General features: G+C 35.1%; 1 protein-coding gene across 3 annotated transcripts in view; it reads right to left on the bottom strand.

Moving 5' to 3' along the window:
- The window catches only part of FNTA (farnesyltransferase, CAAX box, alpha), a 45,333-nt gene extending 18,829 nt beyond the window's left edge, over window positions 1–26,504 (bottom strand). For 2 of the 3 annotated variants that reach the window (XM_051975627.1, XM_051975628.1), the window contains exons 1-6: window positions 26,132–26,504; window positions 22,672–22,757; window positions 21,718–21,832; window positions 20,520–20,624; window positions 14,728–14,854; window positions 7,809–7,957 (exon numbers count right to left, since the gene is read on the bottom strand). In XM_051975627.1, the coding sequence (XP_051831587.1) occupies window positions 7,809–7,957; window positions 14,728–14,854; window positions 20,520–20,624; window positions 21,718–21,832; window positions 22,672–22,757; window positions 26,132–26,376 (827 nt within the window). In that variant the 5' untranslated portion in view covers window positions 26,377–26,504. The remainder of the gene's footprint in view (window positions 1–7,808; window positions 7,958–14,727; window positions 14,855–20,519; window positions 20,625–21,717; window positions 21,833–22,671; window positions 22,758–26,131) is intronic. The other variant, XM_051975626.1, reaches the window with a different exon arrangement.
- Window positions 26,505–27,070: the final 566 nt, after the last annotated feature.

The raw sequence follows: 27,070 nt of genomic DNA, 5'->3' as shown, positions 1-27,070 counted from the left end.
TTGGGTCTTCCTGTCTCCAAGTCCAGTACTTTATTCACTGTACCATCTGGCTGCCTCCATATTATTTGTGAATTATTGTCAATTTACAAAAACTTTTGTTGAGGTTATGTACTGAGAAGGAAATGCATAACCTCCTTTAAGAATATAGTCATTAGTCATTCTTAACAGTTCTACTGATTCCTCATGGTGACAATACCACATTCTTGGAGGCAACACCAATATCAGGAAGGCCACCTAGAATGTTCTGAGTATGTTTTCAGAGGCTGTCTGCTGAGGACTAGTTTAACTAAGAATGGAAAGAGGACAGAATAGACAGATTTTAAGAAATGTGGAAAAAACTTGTATGAATGGATATAAGAATTAAGTGAGAATACCTGAAAAGTAAAAAGAAAAAAATTACAATGCTGGCTTTTTTGTTCTTATAACTAGTCTAATATAAGAATAAGAAAGAGCTGCTTTACAATAGCCTATTAAGGATTACAGGTTTTTCCTGTAAGGGTTTTTTTTTTTTTTTTTTTTTTTTGGGGGGGGTGGGGAGGGTTAAGGGGAAGTGTTGAGAAATGTATTTGATGACCATTGCAATGTGAGGTGAAATTACTGAAAAATCTAATAACTCTGACTAAAGCAGTAACTATAAAAGTCTGCTGATGATACATATCTTATATATCTTAGTAGAAGTGAAGGAGTAAAGTTTTAGAATTAGATGTGAATTCTCAGACAAAGCCATAAAGAACTATCACTTGGTGGGAGGATGATGGATAGTGACAGATTTTTAAAATTTTTTTTAAAGCACCAAGGTCACAGATCCAGGATGAACTGAGAAAGGAATCTGTTCTCAGGGCTGTTATTCTGAGATACAGAGTGCTCCAAAGTGCAGAGTTATATAGCCAGTGGTACAAATTCAGAAGTCAGCAGCAGATGTATTTGTATGACAGGAATAGAGAGCTTTCTGGTTTCAGGTCAGTCTAAAGCCTGAAGAGGAATATGCAGGGCAGGAATCAACAGATTCAAGGAAGACTTGCAGTTCTGTCACTGAAACAGTAGAACTAGCTGACTGATTAATAGAGGCTAAATTCAGCAGCAGTCAGTTGCTCCTCAGATCCAAACTTAGATCTGAAATTTTCAGAGTTCAGATCAAGGGGGCAGTGATTAGATTTTAGTCTGGATAATATTATTTTGGGAGCACTGAAATCTTCCAGGTCCATCAGCTGGAACTGTCCCTGAGAACGGAGAATAACATTCAATACCCTAAAAAAACAGTAACAAGAAAAGCCTAGATATTTCCTCTAGAAGTGTAACAAGTCCTGCCCTAACACAATTGAAAATCTGGAAGAAGTCTAGAAGAATGAATAAACAACTAAAAATACCACTATAAAAAGCCCAAACTGCTCAAGATAAACATCAAAGAAGCTAATAACTATGAAAATTTCACATGCAAAGTCACAAAGAAAAACAGATTGGGCACAAATTCAACTAGAATCCTGGAAAGAGATGAAGTATGAATTTTTAAAAAAGTTTTTTAAATGAAGTGCTAGAGGAGAAAATAGAAAAGGAAATTACAACTATGTTAAGGGAATTCTTAACTTGTATCAAGAGGTACAAAACTTTGCCCAGGGAACAAACTCCCTAAAAATTAGAATGGACGAAATCAAAGTCTATAATTTTATGAGATAATTACAAATATTAAAACAAGGTAAAAAAAAAAAAAACCAACCTAAAAAACAAAACAAAAAACACACCACCATAAATTATCTCTTAGCAAAAAACTGATTTAGAAAAAAATTGAGGAAATGTAAGAATTTTAAGAATCATTGGATTACAATCAAACAAAGGAATAAAGATATATTTCAAGAAGTCTCAAAAGAAAATTGCCTAGATTTCTTAAAACCAGAAGGCAAAAATGGAAATAGAAAAAAACCACTGGTTACTTCCTGAAAGAAATTCCAGATGATAATTTCAAGAACATTATGCTCAAAATTCAAAGCTTCAAGGTCAAAGAAAAAAATATGGTAAACAGCCAGAATTTAAGTACAGGCGAGCCACAGTGAGGCTTACACGTAATTTTGCAGCCACCTATATAAAAAAGAACTTGGCATGATATTCTTCAAAGCAAAGGATGCAAATTTACAATTAATACTAACCCAGCAAAACTAAATATGTTATTACGCTAGGAAAATAGAAGTATATATGAACAAAAAGGAAAAGGGGAGTGGGGAAGTTTGAACCTCACTCTCAAGTGAACTGGTCAAAGGGAAAAATATACATATACAATTGTATACAGAATAGATTATCAATCACATAGTAAGGAACAGGAGGAAAAAGGAAAATTGGAGAGTTATCTCTAATGATATTCAAAAATATTTATAGCTCTTTTTGAGGAAAGAATTGGAATCTAAGAGGGTTCCCATCAACTGGTGATGGTTGAAGAAGATAGTGTATGGATATAATGAAATGTTTCTGTGCTGTGAGAAATTGTGAAAAGGAAAATTTCAGAGGAAAACTCATGAACTGATGATGAGCAAACTCAAAAGAATGGAGAGAACAATTTGCATAATGACAATGTAAAATCAAACAACACTGAAAGACAACCATGTCCACCAGTATAATATCCAATCACAATTCAAGAAATCTAAAATGAAATATCTTCTGATAAAGAGATGAGAGACTCAAAGTGTAGAATGAGATATGCACATATATACATAACACATTTTTTCTTTCAGACATGGTCACGTGAAAATTTGTTTTGCTTTTCCTTCTTAAGTGAGAGGAGGGAAAAAATTGAGAGGGCAGATTTCTGCTAATTGAAAAATAAAATGCATTAAAAAAATTTTAAACATAAAAAGATCAATTAAAAAATTGATAAGTTATTCACAGATGGAAGAAGTCCAAGAGGAGTCAAAAAACACATTAATTCAAAATCTAGAGATATATTTAAAAATAACCAAAACCTTGTATGTGGTAGAAATTCAGTTTCTCATAGGTTTTCTTCACATCTTGAGATATTTATAATTATTGAATTGACAATAAAAAAAGAAAAAATTAAAACCTATGAATGGAGAAGCTTATATAGGCTGGCCACCCTGTAATGAATGTTTTGGCCTTAACAACCCATGAAAAAAGAAAAAAAATACAAAATGTTTCTGTGTCTTATTTTTGCCTCATTTCTGCTTTCACAAATGACTTTCCAAAAAGGAACAACAGAAAATGCTAAGAATGGTTTGTAGAACATCTAAACACATTAATTTTTTATTCTAAATGAAAACTCCATGACCAATGACCAAAGAACTATAACTGAAATTAGAAAACCATATGAGGAATTGGTAGACCCACAAGTTCTTAGGGAGACAAAAAAAAAAAAAAAAAAAAGATACGGTAGATTTGGTTTCACTGTGAACCCCAAAGCAAGAAGAAAGCATTTCATGAAAATATTTGGTCACATTGCCTTACAGGACCTCATGATAAGTATTATGAAGACAATTAAAACTTAAATATCAAAGCCAAGAAAATAATATGCCCAATGACTACAATAATGGCAATGGAAAGAACCACCATGTTATAAAATTATAAAATCAGAGATTATAGGGAAGAGTGTGGGGGGAGGGGGAAGGAAGGGAAAAGTTGGAACAGAAAAGGTTTTGCAAGGGCAATGCTGAAAAATCACCCATGTATATGTTTTGTAAATAAAAAGCTATAATTTAAAAAAAAAACACAGAAAAAATATCCCAGAAATCAGTCCCAAAAAGAGACATGAGAAGATGCCTCTCCCACACTCCTATAAAGAAAGCTGGATTCCACAGGTGTGAAACACTTCACTTAACATCAAAGTTTTAAAAACTATGATCAGTTTTGCCGATTCTTTTCTTTCAGTTAAAAAATTTTTAATGTAGGAATGTAGGAAAAGGGAAGAAAAGAGAAATATAAGAGATAACAGTAACAAAATATGAATTGAATCTAAAAAAAAAAGATCAAAACAGGCATCAATTAGAAAGGATAAGGAGATAAATTCTCCAAATTTGTCAATATCTCCTTTAACATGGTTATTTCAATGATAAAGTGGGCCTGGAGAGGATAGCAAAAAACACCCCCAAAAAACAAACAAATAAAAAAATCTAGAAAGTTGTAGACATTACAGAAGCCTCATTTTCAAGAGTCAGAAGGCAATGTTACAATAAACTGAATGACATCAAAAAAAATGAAAATGGCCATCGAAGTAAAGAAAACCAGGACTGATTTGGAATCATTTATTAATCAGGGACCAATGGACTACATTCAGAATGCTTACTATCTATCTACTTGTTAGAGCAAAGCTGAAAATCAATATCAAATTAGGAGAACAGATAAAGATGAGAAGATAAAAGAGTACATTTACTATAACTCCAACTTGACCAACTGACATAAAAAAGCTAAAGGGGACAAAGACAGGGACATGTAACATTATTCAAAAAGCTTAAAAAATGTAAAGCAACCACCATTCCAAAGAGGCCTAAAGATCCCATAACTAATTCAGTCAAAAAATACAATCACTAGATCAAATGGGAAAACACATCAGATGTAGCTTATTTGAAAAAACTATAGAACTGGATAATAGAGATAAAGTATTATATTATAAAATAGCAGAAGCAATGGAAGAGAAAAAGAGGTTAAACAACATCCTTAAAATCAATATAGTTAAGCCTGATGTGAGATCAATTAGGACAAATTATCCCAAGAGCATTTAAAATGAAACTGAAAAGGGATGAAAGTGGAACAAATGTATTTGGAATTTAAATGCCTCTCTCTAATGTACTATGCAAGGAAGGGAAAATTGCATTAAAGGGAAAAAAAAGACTGAAATGTCAGCTGGACCAGACAAGAGATATAAAAATAAATCTGTGCTGGTGGCAACACAATTTTGAGAATGTTGAGGAAGTCCCAAAACATCAAGGAGTGAGGATGGGAAGATAAGGAATAAATTGAAGAAATACAGATGATGATGTGATAAATCCCTGCAGAAAAAGCAGTCCTTTTTTCTAATCACCAATAGGTAACAACTGCTGACCAAATTCTACCAACAGGTAGGTAAGCACAACTTCCCTGAGACATTACCTCTAGTTTATTTAATCCTGTTTCCTGAAGCCAAGGATCCATAGCATACTTCCCAGAGAAGTAACACTGACAGAAAGATCAGCCATCCCCACTAACTGCCACTCCTAGGTTGTCAGCCTAGCCAAAGAGGAGAAACACTCAAAAGAGCATTGCCATGTGTCAGGCAAGTCAATGGCTTTGGCTGCCATATCTTTTCAATGCAGGATCCTAAACCCAAGAACCTTAGGAACAGCTGTGTGCTCCCTCCCACTCTAGCATCAGATCTACCTCTAGATCAGTCTCCACAGCCATCACTGACAGGAGAAAACACTGTAGCAAAAGGACCTTATTTCATCATCATGTGCAATAAGGCTAGCCAACTGCCATCAAGAGGAAAATAAGTACAGGAGCCCTGAGAATGGCATCCTCTAAGAAACTGACTCTTCCAAGGGCTACTACTCCTGGGCCAAGTAGTCCAAACTAGCTGAAGCAGAACAGTATCCTGATGAAAAGTTGGGAAGCAGTATGTGCTTGACAGGTAGAATCAACATTGTCACTTTCCCATGGACTGATGTAGAAATAAGCCCTGAGAACAGCAATGATTCCCGGCCAATATTTGCTACCATTATTCTGGAAAGTAACTTCTGTGAAGATGCAGTACATCAACTGCTCTTTCATGTGCTATGACCGCAGCTACTATCAATCCTGAAAAGAACATATTTGCCCTTGGCACTATCAAATGGTTGGGCTAAAAAACTGGTATTTTATCAATGAAAATGACATGAAAAAAGAGGTATTAATAAGCCACTTTGCCATTACATTCGCCAAAGGTGTGCTTGCCAAAGTCACAGAAGCTATCCTATATAGAGCCCAAATAAAAGGATTTCCTGCAAAAGGTAAGTTTTAGAAGCTCCAATCAGCTAAGATTTTGTTGCCTGCGCTAACTTAGAAAATACTAATCAGCCCTAATAATCCACAATGAAAAAAACAAGTAGATGAAAGGTGCCCATTATCCAGATTATGAAATGTAATTATACACATGGCTTATTGAGTTCCACTGTGGGCAGACACTTAGAGATGAACAATGAACTGGACCTAGAATTGAATATAAGAAAAAAAAGAAACAACTGAACAGCTACTGGAAAACTGCACAGCATCTTCAAAGAATCACAAAGCACAAAAACTCTTCTTTTCAGTGTAACATGCTTCTACTAGGTGAGGTTATATAACTGCAAATTATGGGACACCACCTCTGAAGAATAAAAATTGCTGAGGTCACCTAAAAGGCAATGTAATAACAGCCAGCATTTATGTAGAGCTTTAAGTTTTGCAAAGAGTTTTACATATATTACCAACAATAAGAGATTACAAAAAATGTTATTTATATATAGGATTTAAGGATCCACATAATATTTTTTAAAAATGCAAAACAAAACCTAGAGGAAGAGATCTCTTTGTTATCCCTCTTAAAGAGGATTTATGAGAGGTCAAGGACAAAGGATGCACAGAATGAGATGGCATGGATACGTTGTGATTTGCACCATTGAAGGGAATACTCAACTCAAAAAGATCAGAGATCCAATAAAATATTTTGAAGTTAAAACAATAGCATTAAACTGCAAAATGATCCACAAGGAAAGCTCCCTCATCTTCTTTTACCTAAGAAGGGCATTAAAATAAAGGTAAATCCTACTATCACCAATTCCAAGGGAAATAATGGCACAAAAATTTTGTTTTATAAAAACATTACATTAGCACTGGGCTTTAGAAATGGCCTAGTTACATGAAAATTTTCATTTATTCTCTGATCTGAATATTGTTGTTCACTTGAACAGATAACAATAGTCTAAGCACAATTATGAAGTAATTCTTGTGCGAGTAATAGAAAGATGAGAGGTAAAAGCCATTTTTATACACTCTAATGTCTTACCTTGGAATTTTGACTCCCCCTATCAAAACAGTTAACTCCTCAATGACTTACACAGATGGCTTAACGAGTGAATATAGGCAAGACAGTTCCTGACAAGACTTAGATCGATTCTGAGACAACAGACAGATCTTGCACCAGTTTGGTATGAAGTGCCAGAAACTGTGCCCCAATATGAGAGCTTATGGTTAATTCTATAATTAATCAAACAGTCCACATATAAACATTTACTTAGCTCATGTTCTGAACTAGATGCTGAAGATAAAGGGAATGGTAGTAGCATAGGATAATGGAAAAAATATTCACTGTCTCTGAAATCAGAAGACCAAATTCCACCTCAGATGCTAGATATATAAGGGACTGTGGGCAAGTCATTTCTCCTCCAATTCCTTCATCTATGAAACAAAGGATTGGATGAGAATAGTCTGAGGTACTTTTCAATTTAGATCTCTATCCCAGTGGTACCCAATATAAAGAAATTTATATTCTACAGACAGAGTTCCCATTGCATACATTGTATCTTTTTGGATCATCACTGTAACACTGAATTAGCCCCATCTTCCAAATGAGAAAACTAAATTCCCAGAAGTTAAGGTTTAAGTCCTTGTTATCCCAAGGCAGGATTTGAATCCAGATTTTCTGCTCCAAATTCAATACTCTATCATCACCACACCATGCTGCCTCCACTGGAATAGGAATTTAGGAAACCTTTAAAATAAGCCTTTAATAAGGATATTAGAAAAAATTGACTCCTCATGACAGCAAAAGAATTTTAAAGAACTTCAATTGTAACTGGTCACGCTAAAAGTATACTAACTGGACTTCTCTCTCCAGGATAGCAGGATCATTGTAGCCTGAAGTGTTAGAAATTACAAAGTGTCTTTGGTTCCAGACAGAATTATTTCTCACATCCTCTTTGAGAAGTTGGTCTACATATTGCAGCTCATTATCCCAAAGCTTGAACTCCTAAAGAGAAACAAAAAAAAAAAACAAAAAAAAACAAAAAAAGAGAAAAATCTGGAATTCTTTGATTACTATACTTAATATGCATTTTTTCAATTTTAGATTACTTAGAATCACAGGCCTTACTAAGAGATAATGAATAAGTTTTTTTGAAGAAAAAAAATTCATCATAAATAGATCTGGCTACTTCAATATAAATTGCATTGTATAAATATAAACTTTAGTTAACTTTTGATTATCCTAATAGTGATGAAGAGAAGTTAAATTTTTTTCAAGCTACAAGGGATCTTAGAAATGTTCTAATCTAATACTTTTTTTTATTTTGGGAATCAAGCTTTCTTAGAAAACTATAAAATGATCTAGATTCAAATATGTCAATATTTCAAACAAAAAGAAGCCTACAATACAGATAAAATCTAATTTTCCCTCCTCAATTCTGTGCTCTGCTGAATTCCTCTCTAGACTCAGCTTTCTGATAGGGATAAACTATATCTTAACTGAACAGAGCTGCCTTCATCCTTTCTAATTTTCCTTTTCAGCTCATATTTCTATGCTGGGAAGCAGGAAGTATATAATAAATGTTTATTTTAAAAAGTTCTTCTTGAAATCAAAATCTTATTAGATGGGAGCCAAAAAGAAACAGATAAAGGCAGCATATTAATAATGGCTGAAAGCAAAATGGTTGGATCAGCCAAACTCTACTAACAAAAATTCACAAATCTGCCAAGATAGATCAATCATGAATAAATCATTTACAAAATTCTTTTGACTTCAACCAATTTACAAGCATGTACTTATCTTCTACTAGGCACTTAATATTATGATAAATATTACGTGAATTAGAATTTACATATAAAACATAGCTCCTGCTTTCTAAGACCTAGTTTTGTTGATAAGACTAACAATTAGAGAACAACTAAGAACTAACTGCATGTTATGGTCTGTACTTTTATTAAAGTAATAAAAACCGAGAAAGTCTGATGGTCAATCTAAGAATGAGAACAGAAACAACTAGCTTGATTAACAAATTTAAAAACCTACAAACCATTGAGCATCAAAGTAACTCCTGTATGCATCCTTATCTAATAAGCTTATGTCCAATGTACTCAAAGGTGCCAGAGGTCTCCTTATCCTACAATGATGCATTTATGTAAAGTGGTCTAGTTTCCTTTGTTTGAATAAAAGCTTAAACTTGGGTCAGTCAGCAGTGTTGGCAGATTTGATCAGGTCATAGAAAACTCAAATGTGCTGTAGCAGGCCTGAATGAAGACAAAGGGGATCAAAGTGATCCATGTCCTTACTATAACCTTTGTTTTAAACATCAATAAATTATAATTGGATAAACTGCTTTTAACTGTGAACTGTCTCTTCTCTTCAAATACAAATAAGATCATTACAGGAACAGTTTGCTTATATGTGAATGGTGTTTTATAGTTTACAAAGCACTTCACAAATTATTTCATTTGATTTTTCCAAAAATCAGGTGAGGTTGCTCGAACATTCCCATACAGATAAGGAAACTCAGATCCTGAAAGGTTAAGCAACTTGCACAAAATCACACAGCTAACAAGTGGCAGACAGAAGCAGAACTCAAAACCTGTGTCTTCTGGTTCAAAGTTTTCTTTCAAATCTAATGAAATACTTTCACATGTAATGAAATATATGTACAGAGAAGAATTGGGGGGGAGGGGTGTTAGCTGGAAGAAGCTTTACACATGAGAAAGAGCATTTGGATTGGATAATGAAAAATGGCTTGGGAGGGGTCGGGGTTGGAAAAGGCATAGGAGGTAAGAAAACTAAAATATTAAAAGGAATGGAAGGATAAATAGTTGGCCCAGTAGATAGAGCACTAATCCTCAAGTTGGGAGGACTTGAGTTCAAATATGGCCTCAGATACTTACTAGCTGTGTAACCCTGGTCAAGTCAGTTGAACTTTAATTGCCTCAAAAAATAAAATAAAATAGAAATAAAGGGAATAGAGAAAAGATGGATCTGCTATTTGAATGTGAACTAGGTTGGAGATATATTAAGAAAATAATGAGGAGTTGTGAATTGATCCAACCATTCTGCAGAGCCTAAAGGGCTGTAAACTTTGATCCAGCAGTGCCTGGTAATGAGTCTGTATTCCAAAGAAATCAGAAAAGAGGAAAAAGGACCCACACATGCAAAAATGTTTGTAGCAGCTCTTTTTGTAATGGCAAAGAATTGAAAGATGAGTGAATGGTTCACCAATGAAAGAATGGCTAAATAAGTTATGGCATAAAAGTAATGGAATATTATTATTCTATAAAAAAATGACGAACAAGATGATTTTAGAAAAGCTTGGAAAGATTTACATGAATTGATGCTGAATGAAGCAAGCAGAACTAGAAAAATGCTGTACACAGCAATAAAACTGTGTGATGATCAACTTGGTTCTTCTCAGCAATTGAGTGATCCAAAGCAATTACAATAAACTTTGGATGGAAAATGCCATCCACATCCAGAGAGAGAGAACTATGGAGACCGAATGTCAACCAACACAAACTATTTTCAAGTTTTTTTTCTGCCTTTTTTTTTTCTTGGTGGATTTTCCCTTTTGTTCTGATTTTTCTCTCCCAAGATGACTCAGTAAGGTGGCACAGTGGATAGAGTACCAGCCCTGAAATCAGGAGGACCTGGATTCAAATCTGGCCTCAGACACTTAGCACTTCCTAGCTGTGTGACCCTAGGCAAGTCACTTAACCCCAATTGCCTCAGCAAAAAGCAAACAAACAAAAAAACCTCATGGAAATATGTAAAAAATGAATGTACATGCATAACCTTAAAAAACAAAAAGTAATGGGATAAAATGTCTGTTAGGTAAAATGAACTGGATTAGGGAGGGTCTCAAAGTTTGGATTTGATATGGGTTAATATAGGCTCTCAAGACAGGTGACAAAAGGACGGGAGACTAATACAATATGTATGGCATATAAGAATGAATGTATTGAAATACAGAAAAATGAATAAGGACAACCAACCAGATGGAACACTATAGACTCCATGAGCTTGGCAACAGTAGAAGAAAAAATGAATCTACAAAATTTCAGAGGTATAAACAATTAGAATGAGACAAGATTGTACATGGAAAATATAGAATTATATAGGAAAAATAATAAAGTTAAGTGATAGTAGCAAACCATACCTAAGTAATATAGTCCCTGAAAACTAGACTAGGCCAAAAAAAAAAAAAAAAAAAATCAATGATTTGATGACTCAGCAAGAAATATTATAACAAAATCAAAACAATGAGGGGAAAAAAAGAAATTTTAATATTTTAAAAAAGTGACCTAAGAAAGGGCAAGAAAAATTAATTTAAGAATCCTTAGATTCCTTGAAAACTATTATTTTTACAAAGCTTGTACATTTTAAGAAATCAAATAAAAAATTGTCCCCATCTATTATTAGGACCAAAAAAACAAAAGCAGATATAGAAATACACTAATCTTTTTTTGAAACAAACCATAAAATGAAAAAAACCCAAAATATTAAAGCTAAAACACACAACTTCCACATTAAAGAAAAAAATCTAGAAAGAAACAGTTCAAATATCAAAGTCAATCAGAATCACACAATTTCTATTAAAACAGGGAAAATTTTGCAATATAGTACTACAAAAGAGAGAAGATAAAAGCTTACAACTAAGAATAATTTATCCTAAAAAGCTGAATATAATCCTACAGGGGAAAAAAAGAGCTCTTAATGGAAGAGAGCTTTCAAGCATTTCTGATGAAAAGACTAGAGCTGAATAGGAATATTTTAATACAGACAAGTCCAAAGAAACTCAGAAAAGTGAATTTATCTGAGCATTTTGAAACAACTATATAATCAGATATAACTAAAATTCTACAGGTAGAGAAGTGGATAAAAATTAAATGTCACTTCAGAAATATAATGTCTTTAAAACATATGTGAGAGAGTTTAGAAAAACAGGTTGTGAGGGTGAAATGGTTTTATTTTGTGTATCTGAAAAGTGCCAGTAGAAGGAAAGGTAAAAGTTTTTAAATACATTAATGCAGAAATGTGAAAAAAGAGGGTTCTGAACTAAATGAAGCGTGAGAAGATCATACAAATATGGATGGTGGGAAGGAATAGCAGAACTCAGATAAATTTCACTCTTATTTGAAATTAACAAAGATAGGTTGAATATATGCCTGCAGTTTGTTATAGAAATACATCAAACTCAAAAGGGTTATGTTTGGGATGATGTTGGGGTTAGGTAATGGGTAAGAAAGAGAACATTCGGAAGGAAAGAACCATAAAACAAACTTTTTGATCCTGAAGGGGAGATTAAAAATTTTTTTTACACCAGCCCTAAAGTCAGGAGGACCCGAGTTCATATCTGACCTCAGATGCCGAACACTTTCTAGCTGTGTGACCCCAAGCAAGTCATTTAATCTCATTTGCCTCAGCAAAAAAAAAAAAAAAAGAAAGAAAAAAGAATATAAATGAGTCTCCATCAATTTGGGAATGGTTGAACAAACTATGGTATACAGAGGTGATAGAATATTATTGTACTATAAGAAATAACCAAAAAATTTTTTTCAAAGAATCTTGGGTAATATGTAACAACACTGTGAAAAACAACTTTGAAATACTTAAAAATTCTGATCAATGAAGTGACCAATCATGTCTCCCAGGAGGACCTATGATAAATCATGTAACTCACTTCCTGACAGAGAGACAAGAGACTCAATGTAGAAAAAGACATATTAGATTTGTTTTGTTTGATCATGTTTACTTGTTAAAAGAGTTTTTTTCTTCATCTTTTTGGCTTTTACACAGGAGAGAGAGGCATGCTAAGAGTGAAGAAGATAGCAATAAAGAAGACCATTTTTTCCCTCAAAATGCATAGAAGAAAACAAAAAAGAAAAAAGTTCAAAGCAAAGAATAGCCAAGCAGGATAGTCTTGAAGATGTGTTTACATTTATTACATATGTTTCTCAAAAAGAAGTTTCTCCTTATAAAAGGAAAAGTTATGGTTCTATTTACCATCCTCTACTAGGTGGTGTGCTATAAGGAAATATTTTTTGGTATTTAAGTTTAGGATAATTTAAAAAAATAAATAAGTAATGTGGAGAAGCCTAGGCAAATACAGAGCATAAGGAAAAAACCAAAGAAATTAGTCATCAAGCATTTATTAAGTACTTCCTAAGTTTGAGGCACTGAGCTGTTGTTATGCAAAGAGGGAAGAGGACTGAAAGGAAGCTGTCACAAAGTTGCAGAAAAACCAGGAAAAGTATAGTTCCTTAAAAGTCAAAGGAAGCAGAATTTTAAAGAGCAAGCAGTTAACAATTCTAAATGCTATTGAAAAGGTTGAAGAAAATAAGGAATGATAAAAAGGCTGAATTTTTATTTCTGATTCAATAACTGGCAAAATAGCAAAATAATAATTTCCAGTTTCACAGAAGTTCATTTCAAAATAGACTCCATTGGTCATCAGAAAGGGCTAATTTTAGTGTAAAGCTAAGTTTTATGTTCCCTTAAATTTATGATTATATAATATAGCTCCTTAGGAAACAAGGTGTACCAAACATCAAAGACTGGTCAAATTATTTCAAACTATGGTTTTCTGGACAATTATATAGAATTTTTATCTACTGTTTGTATTTTAAGCTTGTACCAATCATATCTGTGAAATTATTCATTTTTTTCAAATGATTAACTTGGCATAAATCAGATCAAATATATCAAATTCAAAAACAAAGAAGAGAATTAAAGGTACCCAGTTTTTAGAATTTTGAAACCATTTGACAGTCTCATTGGCTTTGGAATTATCACCTTTGAAAGGTTTAAAAATGATTTTAAGCAGGGCATTGAGTTAAACTGTGTGATTTGGTGAGCCCTCTTAAATCCCTTTGAAAAAGGATTATTAAAGTAATATTGGAATAAGAAATTTGGAATTCTAAAGGAAAAATTTTTTACTTTTTGTAACAAGTAAAAATAATATTTATGGGAAAAAATTTATAAGGTATAACAATTTCATTGTATACTACATTATGTAATTTTTTTCTGAGTGCATGTTATTGCTACTGTTTTCTATTTAATATGCAATTTAAAATTAGAAATAGGAAAATTGACTACCTGAAAAAAAAGAATTATTCTAAATTTATGTTAAAAAACACGTCCCAAAAGTCTAAATGTTTAATTTACACTATACTTTATGAATTGGCTCTATCTGTAAAAAAGTTTCATTCTGTACTGGGGACATCATTAACAGGCAGCCACACATGGAATATTTCACCAATAAAGAATTATACTTTATTGGTCTCATGACCTTTTCTGAATTCTTTTGTCCATGTAAGTGGTCCACACTATTTTAAGTTCAAAATAAATTGTATAGGTTTTTTTTCTTAAAAGAGTTTCAATGTAAGTTTTACTTTCTGTAGGTATATTTCTTTAGCTATATTATTCACTAACAAATAGACTTGTATATTTCTTTAGCTATATTATTCACTAACAAATAGACTTGATATCATATCAATATATTCGTTTTTATTTATAGAATTATGATAATTTTACAGTTATATTATTTTATTAACATAATTTCCCCAAGGAAAATATAAAAGCTGACCAATATTAAAGTTTTCTTCTTTAGAAAATTTAAACAAGTATTTTAAAAATCCACTAGGAAATTGTTTAGTGTGCTTTATTTAAGAAGCACAAAACTTAAATTATAAAGTTCATAAAGATAATAACTTTGCCACTCTATAAATGAGTTGAAATTGCTGTTATAACAGAGAAGACAGTACCTGAATGACCCACTGTCGATGCTGCCAGGCATGGTAATTCTTTGCATCTTGGTTGAGAATATCAGCAATAAAATCAAGCTCCTGAGATGGGTCCTTCAGCCACTCCACTAACACTCGCCTGTGGTGCCTAAAATCCCAAGCAAATGAGATAAGTGTTGTTTAATACTAGGCACAAGTCACAAATTTGATACAACAAGAATTAAAAACCCAGATGCATAAAAAGCAATGTCTTTGGTAGAAATCACAGCTCTTGAATTCAAGGAGTTAACAATACCCTTAGAGATGAAAATTCCCTCATGGATAGATACCAATTACAGATGGCACTGTACACATATGAGTCAGGTAACACAAATAAGGAAAAGATCAGTGTAAGAAGCCCAAGGGGAGTTTTAAGATAGACCTTCAAAGAGGTCATAAATTAGTAGAGAATGACTATGGCAATACATCAGCCAGGAAGATCCTCATAAACTTCTTCAGAAGAGTCTCATGACAACTGTACCAAGTAAAGCATATAGAATAGTGGGAAGTTTAGTCAAGAACTTTTTCTTTCTGAGTTTTGGTCTTTTTAAGCTAAGGTTTTTAATTAGATTCAGATTGACTGAGGCAAGGCCTAATTAGTGATTAAGGCAAGATTTAAAACATGAGGCAGAAAATGACTTATTTTATCTAGTTTAAAAAAAAAAATCAATCAAATTTTTAGGATATTTGATGGAAATCAGAAACAACTGATATTTACAATTACTCTGAACCAATCATGGCCCAAACAATGACCAAGTGGGGTTTGGCCTGAGATGTACTGTTGGCCAATCAATGAAAGCCAAATGATTTGGATTTAAGGTAAGGTCCCTAAGAAAGAAATCTAGTCCATACATTCCAAGCTACCTTGAGAGGCTTCTAAAATCAAAATTTACCTTCCTTTTGGCCAAGCACACTCTTAAGATAAAAATAAAAAAATAAAAAGATGGGCACTAGATGCTGTTTTTCTTCTATAATAACTGATGAAATGGCCTATTATGGCATAGGGATTGTGATCTGTGTTGTTAGAAGGTACAACTGTACTGACAGATTTCTTAAAGTATAAAAAAAAAAAATTCCAACACTTCTCAGTAATCATCATTACTCTTAACAAAGCAAGCTTCTTGGTCTGATTAGGAATTAAATTGTTCATTTAAGAATTTGGCAAATATATTGTTTGTCTTTCCAAAATTTGTAATTTAAAAGTGGTATTAGTGATTTATCCACTAAAGAAAACCTGATTAAAAACCAATCCCAATTTTCAGGGCCAAGTGACTAACACACAGCAATTAACATATGAATAAAAATGGCTGGCTTTAGGTTGGTCAAACATTATTTCAAGTTTTTTTTTTTTTAATTCTCAATTCAAGTTTATTATTATTTTTATACTACATTTGCTACAATGTAGTATAAGACTTCATACATAGCAAAGTAGAAGGTTAATAAATATATACAACTTCTCATAGATTTAAAAGATTGTAATTTCTATTTACTACCACCAAGTCTGGGGAGAATTAGGGATCCTTGAATAGAACTCAACTGCCAATTAAGTGGTCACAAGGTCACAGATCTAAAGTAGAATTTTAAGGAATAAGGAAACTGAGATCTACAGAAGTGAAGAAACTTAGTCTAGGTCCCATAGGAAGTAAATCTCAGAAGAAGGAGCTAGAACCTGATGCTTTAATTCCAGAACCAGTATTCAAAACACCAGTAGTAGCATCTTTTAAAATTCATTTAAGAATTGTACATGTTTAACTTATATTGGATACTTGCTATCTAGGAGAGGGTGGGAGAAAAATTTGGAACCTTGGAATTCCAAGGTTTTGCAAGGGTGAATGTTGAAAACCTAAATTTTTATAAAAATGCTTTTAAGACCTGTTTAGTAATACAAAACAGAAAATCTGCTCTGTAGTCATATATTCACTGTTGTAAAGACCTCTACATATCATTTAGTTCCCTTCTTTTACAAATGAGAAAAGGTAACAGTTAGTTGCAATGGCAGGGGAACTTTAGCTTCATATTTATACTCTGAAATGTGAGCTGTCACTCAATTGAAAATAAAAGAAATCTCTAGTCAAATTTATGCCAAAAACACCCCCAAGTTTTCTTTATTAAAAATGTTTCTAGATATAAGTAAACAGAAAGCATATGTAGTAAAGTTGGTTATTTGAAATTATATACAATAATAAATTTATCAATCTTGCTCACTGTCAAATAATGCTAAGGTCAAATGACCTTAGAACAGTAAAATTCTAAAGTGCCTATTGATGGATATCAAAGAAAAATTGGATGATATAATGTTACGCAGACACCCTTTACATAAGACTGCCTTGACCAGAGTTGTTTTTGCAATAATAACTACACTCACAACCAAACCCCCTGTTGTTGTGCAACAATTGCACAATCAAGAAATTATAATATTTCTATGGAACCACTCCCATAACATCAAATGAATTATTTTCACAAAACCAATTAAGGATACTAAGAAGGATATGTTTATATACTAAATGCTTAAAAATTAGTACAATAGAATACATAATTCTCCAATCATACTATATAAGCTTACTGTGTGCATAAAAAGATATATACACAACATAAATTATATTACATTATATAATAACAAGGAAAACAAATCTGGAGTAACACCTAATTAAACAGAATCATCCTAAGAAAATTTACAGAGGAAATTGGAAATAGTGAAAAATGAAACAAATCTGCCAGTGTTTCCACGATGCCTTATTTTTACTTTCCTAACAATTTATACCTTAGTGCCTAATACACTACATGAGGAATTGTGAATAGTTTGATAAGTGAAGCCAGGAACAGACACTAGACCAGACTAAAGCACATAAGGAAATAAAATTCTGTTTCTGTACTGCAAGTGACTGTTTTAAAAGAAAGAAAGGATTAATTTTCAAGGGGGAAGTTGGAAAAAAACCTGAATTGACTAGGGGAAAAAAAGTGATAGATGGTATTAACACCCTCAAAAAATGTTCAAGGGGATATGAACATGACAACTCTTGTGCCTACTTTTTTATCTTTATAAACGTATACACACATCAAAATAATTTTTGCTGAAAAGACAAAAGAACCAGAAAGGTTTGCACAATTTTTAGAGTAGTTCACAATTTCATTCATTTAATGAGTAGCTCAGTTTGTGAAGATATTCAGCCCAAAACCATAAAGACGAAATCCATGGAAATTGAGTAGCTGTCCATCAGTTAGGGAATGGCTGAGTAAGTTATGGCATATGAATATAATGGAACATTATTGTTCTATAAGAAATGATGAGCAGGCTGATTACAGAAAAGCCTAGAAAGACTTACATGAATTTCTGCTAAGTGAAGTGAGCAGAATCAAGAGAATATTGTACAAAGTAATAGCAAAATTATGTGATGATCAACCATGATGGATTTGGCTATTAGCAATGTGGTGATTCAAAACAATTGCAATAGATTTGGGATGGAAAGTGCCATCTGCATCCAGAGAGAGGATTATGGGGACTCAAATGTGGATCAAAGCACAGTATTTTCATTTTTGTTTGTTTGCTTTTTCTTTCTTGTATTTTTTTTTTCCTTGTGGTCTAATTTTTAAAAGATTGTACGTGCTTAATCTCCATTAGATTGCTGTGTTTTGGGAAAGAGGAAGAGAGGGAGAAAAATTTGAAACAAAAATCTCCTCCCCTCTCCCCCACAGGCAATTGGGTTTAAATGACTTGCCCAGAGTCACACAGCTAGGAAGTGTTAAGTATCTGAGACACATCTGAACTCAGGTCCTCCTGACTTCAGGGCTGGTGCTCTTTCCACTCACTGCACCACCTAGCTGCTCTGACATAAAATCTTACGAAACTGAATGCTCAAAACTATCTTGACATATATTTAGAAAAATAAAATACTATTGAGAAAAGCAACAACCACAATAAAAAATTCATGAAGTTCAGGACCTACTCATAAGAAATTATTCTAGCAATCTATTTAGGAAAATGTACAGAGTTTATCTAGTTCAAAACAGTGATTTCATTGCTAGAAGGAACACTCCATCAATATCTATCAGCAACTAGACTTCAATACCTATTTTTAATTGCCTTATGTGTACACTGGCCATATCTCTTGCCCAGGGTCACAAAGCTAGTTCAGGCAAAACCTGAACCAAGATCTTCCTTAGTCCCAGTCTATTTTATTCACTATAACATAAAGCCTCTCAATTGTGTTTATACTTTATTATAAAGTAGTTGACTCAGTATAATAAAATGTAGGCTTAAAAGCTCTCTTCCAATGTGTTTCTTTCTTTTCTTTTTTTAATTCCAATGTGTTTCTTATGCATATGTTAAAATAACATAAGATTCCTTGAAAGCTGGAACCTCTGAGCTTATTCCGCTGACCCTCTATTCACACCAAAGGAGGCATAATATGAGATGTATGCTCACCAAAGATATTCACCTACCATGGAGGATGTGTTGCACAGAATCCAAATAGAAGAGGGATTGCCTAGTTGCTGAGGTCCTCTAGATGTTGCTGTTTATGGATGATATTGTGCTGACTGCACCAAACCCCAGATTACAGGACCTCCTCAATGAAATTCATGAACACTCAAAGAGATTAGCAATCCATTAGGAAAAACAAGTAGATAAAGAAGGGCTGTTGCCCATGCTAAGACAGAAAGATGCACAGGCAGTCTATTGAGTCAATCCATCAATAAGTATCTTGGCAAAACACTAAATGAACAAAACGCTGGGACCAGAATTGAATAGGTAAAATAATTCAAATTTGGTTTAAATTAGGAAAATACCTAGGGTTTCCATGATCCCAAGAAAGTCCCTAATATAAAAAAACAGGTTTATTTAAATAATAGAATTTTTCTGTGAATACTACATAGTTGTGAATCATGGAACACCATGATTTCCAAAGAACCAAAATTACTGGGGACCTAAGAGCAATGGAAACAATGACATATGCTAGAAATACTGGATTAGGAATCACAATGAACCTACATCCCAATCCTGCCTCTAACATTTAGTGGATTATGTGACGATAGAAATGTTAATCCCCTGAGCCTGAGAGTAAAATGAAGATCAAATGAAATAATGTATATAAACTGTTTTACCAATTTTATAGTGCTACATAATATCAACTAATTATCATTACTATTGCATGTAAGAAGTGGTATAAAATATTTCATCCAGGAAATGTTTAATATAAAGTGGTGGGAATCAGTCATGTAACAAGAGAGAGAGACTATTATTCTTTGTAAAATTTACCCATGATTCAGGGTTCATGATTTAGAATTCAACATCCATTACCTTATAGAAGATTTGTGGGAGGAATAAGGGTAAGAATCACATCTGCAGCCCTCCTGTTAGAGCCTTCAGTTGGAGATTCCATTCCATTCACACAGCACATATCTTGGAGGTACACAATTACTTACATAGAGAATTTGCACAGGAAAAGGGAATTAACTACAGCAAGAAAACCTCAGACCAACTCAAAGTATTGAATGACAGGAATACTTCAGGTTCAAACATCTCACAGCTTATAAAGTGTTTCCTTTCTAACAAACTAACAAGGTATATAAAGCCCAAATAATATTTTCCTTACTTCACAAAAGGCCCAATTAAGAAAGATGAAGCGACCTGTCCACAACTATACAATTAAGAAGTATCAGGTTTAGAGCTTGGACCCAAGTATTTTGATTCCATTTTGATTCTGCCTCTTTAAAAGATGACCTATAGTGCTGAAAAATAATTTTACAATACAAAAAAGAAAGTTTGCTTATCTTACCAGACTTGGTAGTTTTTGGGCTGTTCCTCAATGATTGCAGTGATATAATTCATTTCCTCAGTTAGATCCTTTTGCAGAGATTTTAAGAGAACTCTCCTAAAATGCCTACACCAAAAAAATCAATTGTCAAAAACTTCATTACTCAAAATGTTTTAAATAAACAATAAAAGCAAAGTTTTAGATATTAAGATTTTAATAATTTTGCTTATGTTCTTTACAGTATGGAAATATATTTTTAAAAAATTTAAAATATTGATTGTTCAGAGATAAGAGATTTTTTTCTTTTTGTTGAAGCAACTAGGGTTGTTACTTGCCCAGGGTCACACAGCTAGGAAGTGTTAAGTGTCTGAGACCAGATTTAAACTCAAGTCCTCCTGACTTCAGGGCTGGTGCTCTATCACACTATGTCACCTAGCCACCCCTAATAGGAGATTTCTTAAGATTACATCAGGAGAATCCTGGAGGGGAATAGTCAAGAAAGAACAACATCTCAACATAGTATAATTTTCTGCTTCTTTAAGATTCCTATATATATTATTTCAAATTGTTTTAGAGCAGAGAAATAATGTCCAAGGGTATAGAGGAACTCACTCTCTAAGTGAGAAATGCTTCGATATTAATGTTAAATTGTTGCAAGCAGATATGATACCATATTCCTTCCCTTCCCACCTTTTAAAAGGTATAGCCAAAACAGCTTCTCTGCAGGACCTCATAGACAATACTCTATCTCTTCATCTCCCATCTCTATGCCTTGGAAATGACTATCTCATATCTGGAATAAATATCCATTTCCCTTCTATATCTTAGAATCTCAGACCTTTTCTTAACTCCAAAGCTACTAGTGCCCTCCTCCCTCAATTTAAATCACTCTTATTTTGTTTGTATTTACACCCACACCCACACTCACACCCTATTCTGTAGTATGTCAACTTCCTGAAAGGAAAACATTAAAAGATTCCCAAATCAAATTTGTCTACATAACAATCAACCTGAGCAGTATATTTTAAGATGTTAAATTAGGATTTTTCAATTGTTTTCAAATATGAGAATACACATATGATCAGCAATTCAGAGTTAGGACCTTAGAAGACTGAATTCCACTGTCCTACAGAAATCATGGCCTAAAGAAGGTAAGTGATTTGTCCCAATACACAGATTGTGGGTTAAAGAATTAAAAATAATGTAATCGATTACTTACCACACTGTATAATTAGCTGCATTTAGCTCAATTGCATCTCCAGTTAATTTAAAAGCTCGTTCACTTCTTTCATCACGTTGCAGAACTGCCCGGAAATAATCATAAACATCTCTAACTGGAAACAGAATAGTTAATACAAAAGTATTAAAACAAATATACTTTTTATTTAAATTTAGCACTATATTATAGCATCCACATTACTTATCTACATCCTGTGCTGTATCTTATAAATCACAATCCCAAACCTAAAGTTTTTATAACTGCTCTTATTTAAATACTCACGTTCATATTTGTTCCATGGACAATATTCTTTTTAGTGGTTAACAAGATTCTACTGGGATTACAATAGAACAATTGATTCAGATTTCATGCAGGGTTTGTCTTTGAATAGTGAAATAAATAAGGGTTAATTAGCTCAGAGTATTAATTGTCCAAGTTAGATAAGGTCAGTGGTTTCTGAACATTTAAAAAGGAGAACGGTTATTAAGAAAGTGATTTGAGTACCAAATTAGGTTTAATTTCACTCTCATTTATATTTACCTGAAAAGAATTAGCCTGTGTTTAATTAAAAGTATATAAGTATACATCATAAAAGAGTAATGAAATACTAAAGAGTGCAAAAGAAAAATTTAGGTCAAATATACTCATTCACATATTTAATTGTATAGTAAACAAGAGTAATTTTAACTACACAGATTATATGTGTTCCCTGACAACCTAACTTTTTTTAAAACAATGCAAAACAATCTATTTCTTGCATATGATAAATTTACAAACAATAGTAACCATAAAATATATTCCAAAGCAATTGATGTCGATTAATGGCAATTGCTTATTTGTGGCTATTATGAAATATCAGACTTTCTATTCTGGCTCACAAACACTATGAAACTACAATTTGCCAGCTGAATTTTCTTCACTTATGCACCAATTACTAGATAAAAATAAACTTACATTTTTCACTATAAATTATCTGGACCACTGGATTTGGTCCATCATTCTGGGGCACCGGTTCTATATCAGCCCATTCTGGTCTGTCCCTGTAAATATACATTTTTCTTTTCAGTGCTTGAAGACAGACAGATAAGAGAAAGAAAAAGGACTATGGTGTTTATTAGATTAAGAATGACAAATATTCTCATAATTCATTAGTTCTTATAAGATACCTTAAAATAAGTACTACAAAATCACACAAAACAAAAAGTTAAATCATTCTGCTACTACTGTCTTAAGCCTTTCCAGTAGTCTCAAATAAAGTTAAGATTCATAATCATCTTCCCTTTCACAAATAAAAACAATTTTTATACAAAAAGGTCTTTGAATAGAACAGTAAGTCTTTGCAACAAGTACACAAAGCTTCTAATTTAGAAATGAATCTAAATGCACCAGTCTGAGATTAGAAGTCACCAGATTTCTCTAATTCAAAAGACTCTTGTCTTCAAAATCTGTTCTACTTCAGTCAGCATTTTTTCTTTGGAATAACAATTTACTAGGAATTTGACATTTTAAAATCACAATATCACACAGCCTACTATATACCAGCTAATATCATCCAAAAAAGATTACTACTATCTTTGGGGGAACAAAATATTCCATAAAAACAAATTTATCTTTATACAAAGCTAAACTGTAACAACAAACTTTTTATGCTGATCCACAATAGTAATGATAGTAAACTTTCTGACATCCTGTCAATCCTGAAATTTTGCCCATTATATGAAAGGATTGATGAGAGGAATAGAACAGAAGGGAATAAGCACTTACTCAGCACCTACCATGTGCGAGGAGCTGTGCCAAGAACTTTATAAATATTATCTCATTTAAATGGGGAGAAAGAAATTAGTTTTAAGTTAGTATGTGTCTGAGACCTAGGGCCTGGAACAAAAGAAATGGAAATACTTCCAGAAAAATCAGCATTTAGTCTTCCCAGGGCAAAGATTATAAGTTTTGTGGCAGTAGCAAAACGCTTAATTTACACTTATTCTGAAATATTTTCAGTGATTTTTAATTATTCATAACATATATGCCAAAATGCCAAAGCAGAACAGGGATTCTATCAAGTTTGGTGCCTTTTTCTCCTCAGTAAGCTGCTTTTTAGTTTAAATTAACTCTGATCCTTCTAGTATGTTTAGCAGTCTAAGTGTAGAGGAAAGTTATGAATACCATTCCTGTCCTCTGCTGGTCTAGATAGGCCTTTTCCCACACTCTTAAGACAATGTAGCTATCCCTTTTACAACAGCTCTGCTTTTCAGATCATTAAAATACAATTTCCCAAAGAAGATGGGGTAATTTGTCCTAACTCTCTTTGCTAGGTGAAACTGAATTAGGCAACCTAGTGTTCCCTATATTTCTGAATGAAACATAGTGGGTGAGGAAATAAGAGTAATACTCAGCCACTAAGAACATACCAGGAACAGCTCATTACACATAAAAGAGATTTGTTGTTTTCTTTGTACAAGGGAACATTCACAAGGAGAAGAATCAACAAAAGGCAACAAAAACTTTTTTTTAAGAGTTGTTGGTGTTATTCAGTTGTTTCAGTTATTAGTGACCCTATTTGGGGTTTTCTTGACAAAGATACTGGAATAGTTTGCCATTTCCTTCTCCAGCTCATTTTATAGATGAGAAATTAAGGCAAACAGGGTGAAGAGACTTGCCCAGGGTCACAGAGCTACAAGTGTCTGAAGATGGATCTCAACTCATGAAGTGACTCCTTCACTCAGACGCCTGGCCCAGTGCTCACCTACTGTGCCACCTTGCTGACTTTTTTTTTTTTTAAAGTATGGGAACTAACCTTATGCTGCTTGGCCCCAGAGGGCAGAAAGGTCAACATAAGATCCAAAAAGTAGACAGTTGTCACCTGGATAAAATGAAAAACTTTACTTGCTAATAAAGGTTTTAAAAAGTGTAATGTGTTGTCTCAAAAGGTAGTGAATTCTTAGTCACAGGATGTCTAGTCCAATATATTGTTCAAGGCCTTCAAGGAATTTGCAATTCTATTCCACACCTCCACCCCCATCCCTTTACTACACACAACTTGCCTTTATATACATAGGCCTTATTCTATGATGCGAAAAGCAGGAGGAAAAAGTAGGAAAAAGAAAAAGGCCTATCCAAACTACCAGAGGACATGAATGGTATGCACAACTTCCCTCTTCCATTTAAACGCATATATTCTATAATGATCAGAATGGTTTTCAACTATAAAGTAGTCTGATTTGGAGGAAAAGGCACCAACCTTGAAGCCAGGAAAAAGAGATAAGAAACCTCCATTTTGCCCTTTGAGAGTCAAAGCAATGTTTCATTTTACCTCTTGGAGCCTGTTTTTCCTTCTAAACAAAGCCTAAGCGATACTAATACTGGCAGGAAAGACCTCGTACCTTACAGAATGAAGGCTGACCTTTCAGATTCAGGAATCTGAACACAACTTTAGCCACATCTTGTGTGTGACTTATGCATTGGTATAATACCACAAGATCCCTATACTGATGAAAAAACAAATCCAACAAAACCATCAACCACCAAAATGGCACTAATCATAACTGAGTAGGGGAAAACAATGGATACCAAAATTTAAAAAGTTTTACTACAACCTAAAGGGGAGCGATAGTGGTGGAGCAGGAGATCTTTAGGTTCTTAGGATCCGACTTAAAATCCCACATCTGCCACTCGATTACCTGTGTGGCTGGGTAATTCCTTACCCTCTCGGAGTCAGTTTTCTATTCTGTAACACCAGAGAACAAGGCTAGATGGGCTCTTGGGTGGCTTATAACTCTTAATTCCGTAATCTTAAAGTGGATGGGTAATTTCCTGTAGGGTCCGAGTTAAGAGTCAACAGGGGAGTCCTTTAACTCTTCCCCAACTCCAGAGAGTGAGTGTATGAGCACGCTGCAGGGCTGGGTTGCAGGGGCCTGACAGCGCAGCAGCCGGGCAGCAGCCCAGGCCGACGGAGCCTGCGGGACTTCGAGCACGCGGGGTGGCTGAGGATGCGGGACGGGGGGAGGGGCGGGCGACGAGGTTGGGGGATGTGGGATTGGGAGGACGGGCCGGTGGCGAGATTGGGGGCTGCAAGGAGGGGGCGGAGTGGTGTAAGGGGCCACAGGACTGACTGGGGCTGCTGCGTGGTAGGGGGCTGCAGCTGATCCCAGAGGGCGGAGGAGCCCCGGGGTGGGGAGGCAGTGAGTCAGGAGAGCAGCGGTTCCGAGACTGGAAAGGGGGATCCGGCAGCGGGACTCGGCCCGAAGCCGTAGGGAAGCTGCAGAGAAGATAGGCGCGGGGTCCGTACCGAGAGGAGACCCCGAGGGAGCTACGGGCCTTGGCCTCCAACGCCTCGGAGGGAGGCAGGCCCGAGGCTCCGGGGGGAAAGGGGAAGCGGCCTTCCTGCGGGCTTCTCCCGCCGCCGCGGGGCCACTACCTGTACAGGACGTAGGTAGGCGAGTCGAGGCGCATCAGCCCGTAGTCCTCCGGAAAGGAGTCCCCTTCCACTTCCTCAGGCTCCGCCGCCGCTGCTGCTACTGTAGCAGCCGCCACAGCCGCCGCTTCCGCCTCGGCACTGGGCTTCGGCTTGGGCTGCCCCGGCTGCCCCTGCTGCCCCGGCTCCCCGGCTACCAAGCCCTCCGCGGCCATATCGGCCTCCGCCGCCACCTGGGCGGCCGCCATCTCGCCTGAGTCCGGGTGGCGGCAGCAGCCCTGATCCCTACTTTATCCGCCTCCTTCCCTTCTTCCCCTTCCGGTCGCCTGGCCAACCATAGAGACGCGGGCGAACCGGCCTCCGTTTGCAGGTCCAAATTCTCACAACCCTCGGGGAAAGACCGAGGGAGGGAGGGGGCGGGGCGGAGGCGGAAGGAAGGCGCGAAAGGGTAGCCGTGGCCAATGCGCAAGCGCGGACGTAGTTTGAATTTGCCGACCTTGGGGCTGGAGCGTCCTTTCCCCGCCCGTCCTGTCATGTTGGCTGGCTTACTGTCTGCGCGTCTCTCTGGCTTCCCCAGCCTTTCCTTCTCCGTACCCTACTGTACCTTACTGGGAACCCCTTCCTGCCCAGCCCTCCATCACAGACGTTCCGTCTTCCTTCTCTGTGCCTTCTCACCTCATTCCATCGCCAAGACCTTCCTCGTTTCACTCCAAACGTTCTCCCAACACCTATACAAGGCCTTCTCCGATTTCACTCTGACTTTCGTTGACCCCATTTGGGATTTTTTGGGGCAAAAATACTTGAGTGCTTTGCCATGTCTTTCCTTACCTATAAGGAAACTGAGGTATACGGGGATAAAGTGACTTGCCCTGGGGTCATACAACTAGTAAGTATCTGAGGTCACATTTCATCTCGGGAAGATGATTTTCTCCTTAAGCTACC

Source organism: Antechinus flavipes, chromosome 2 (genome assembly GCF_016432865.1).
Source record: "Antechinus flavipes isolate AdamAnt ecotype Samford, QLD, Australia chromosome 2, AdamAnt_v2, whole genome shotgun sequence".
In the NCBI taxonomy this organism is placed as follows: domain Eukaryota; kingdom Metazoa; phylum Chordata; class Mammalia; order Dasyuromorphia; family Dasyuridae; genus Antechinus; species Antechinus flavipes.
The sequence above is the reverse complement of the archived record's forward strand: the minus strand, read 5'-3'. Positions and strand labels throughout refer to the sequence as shown.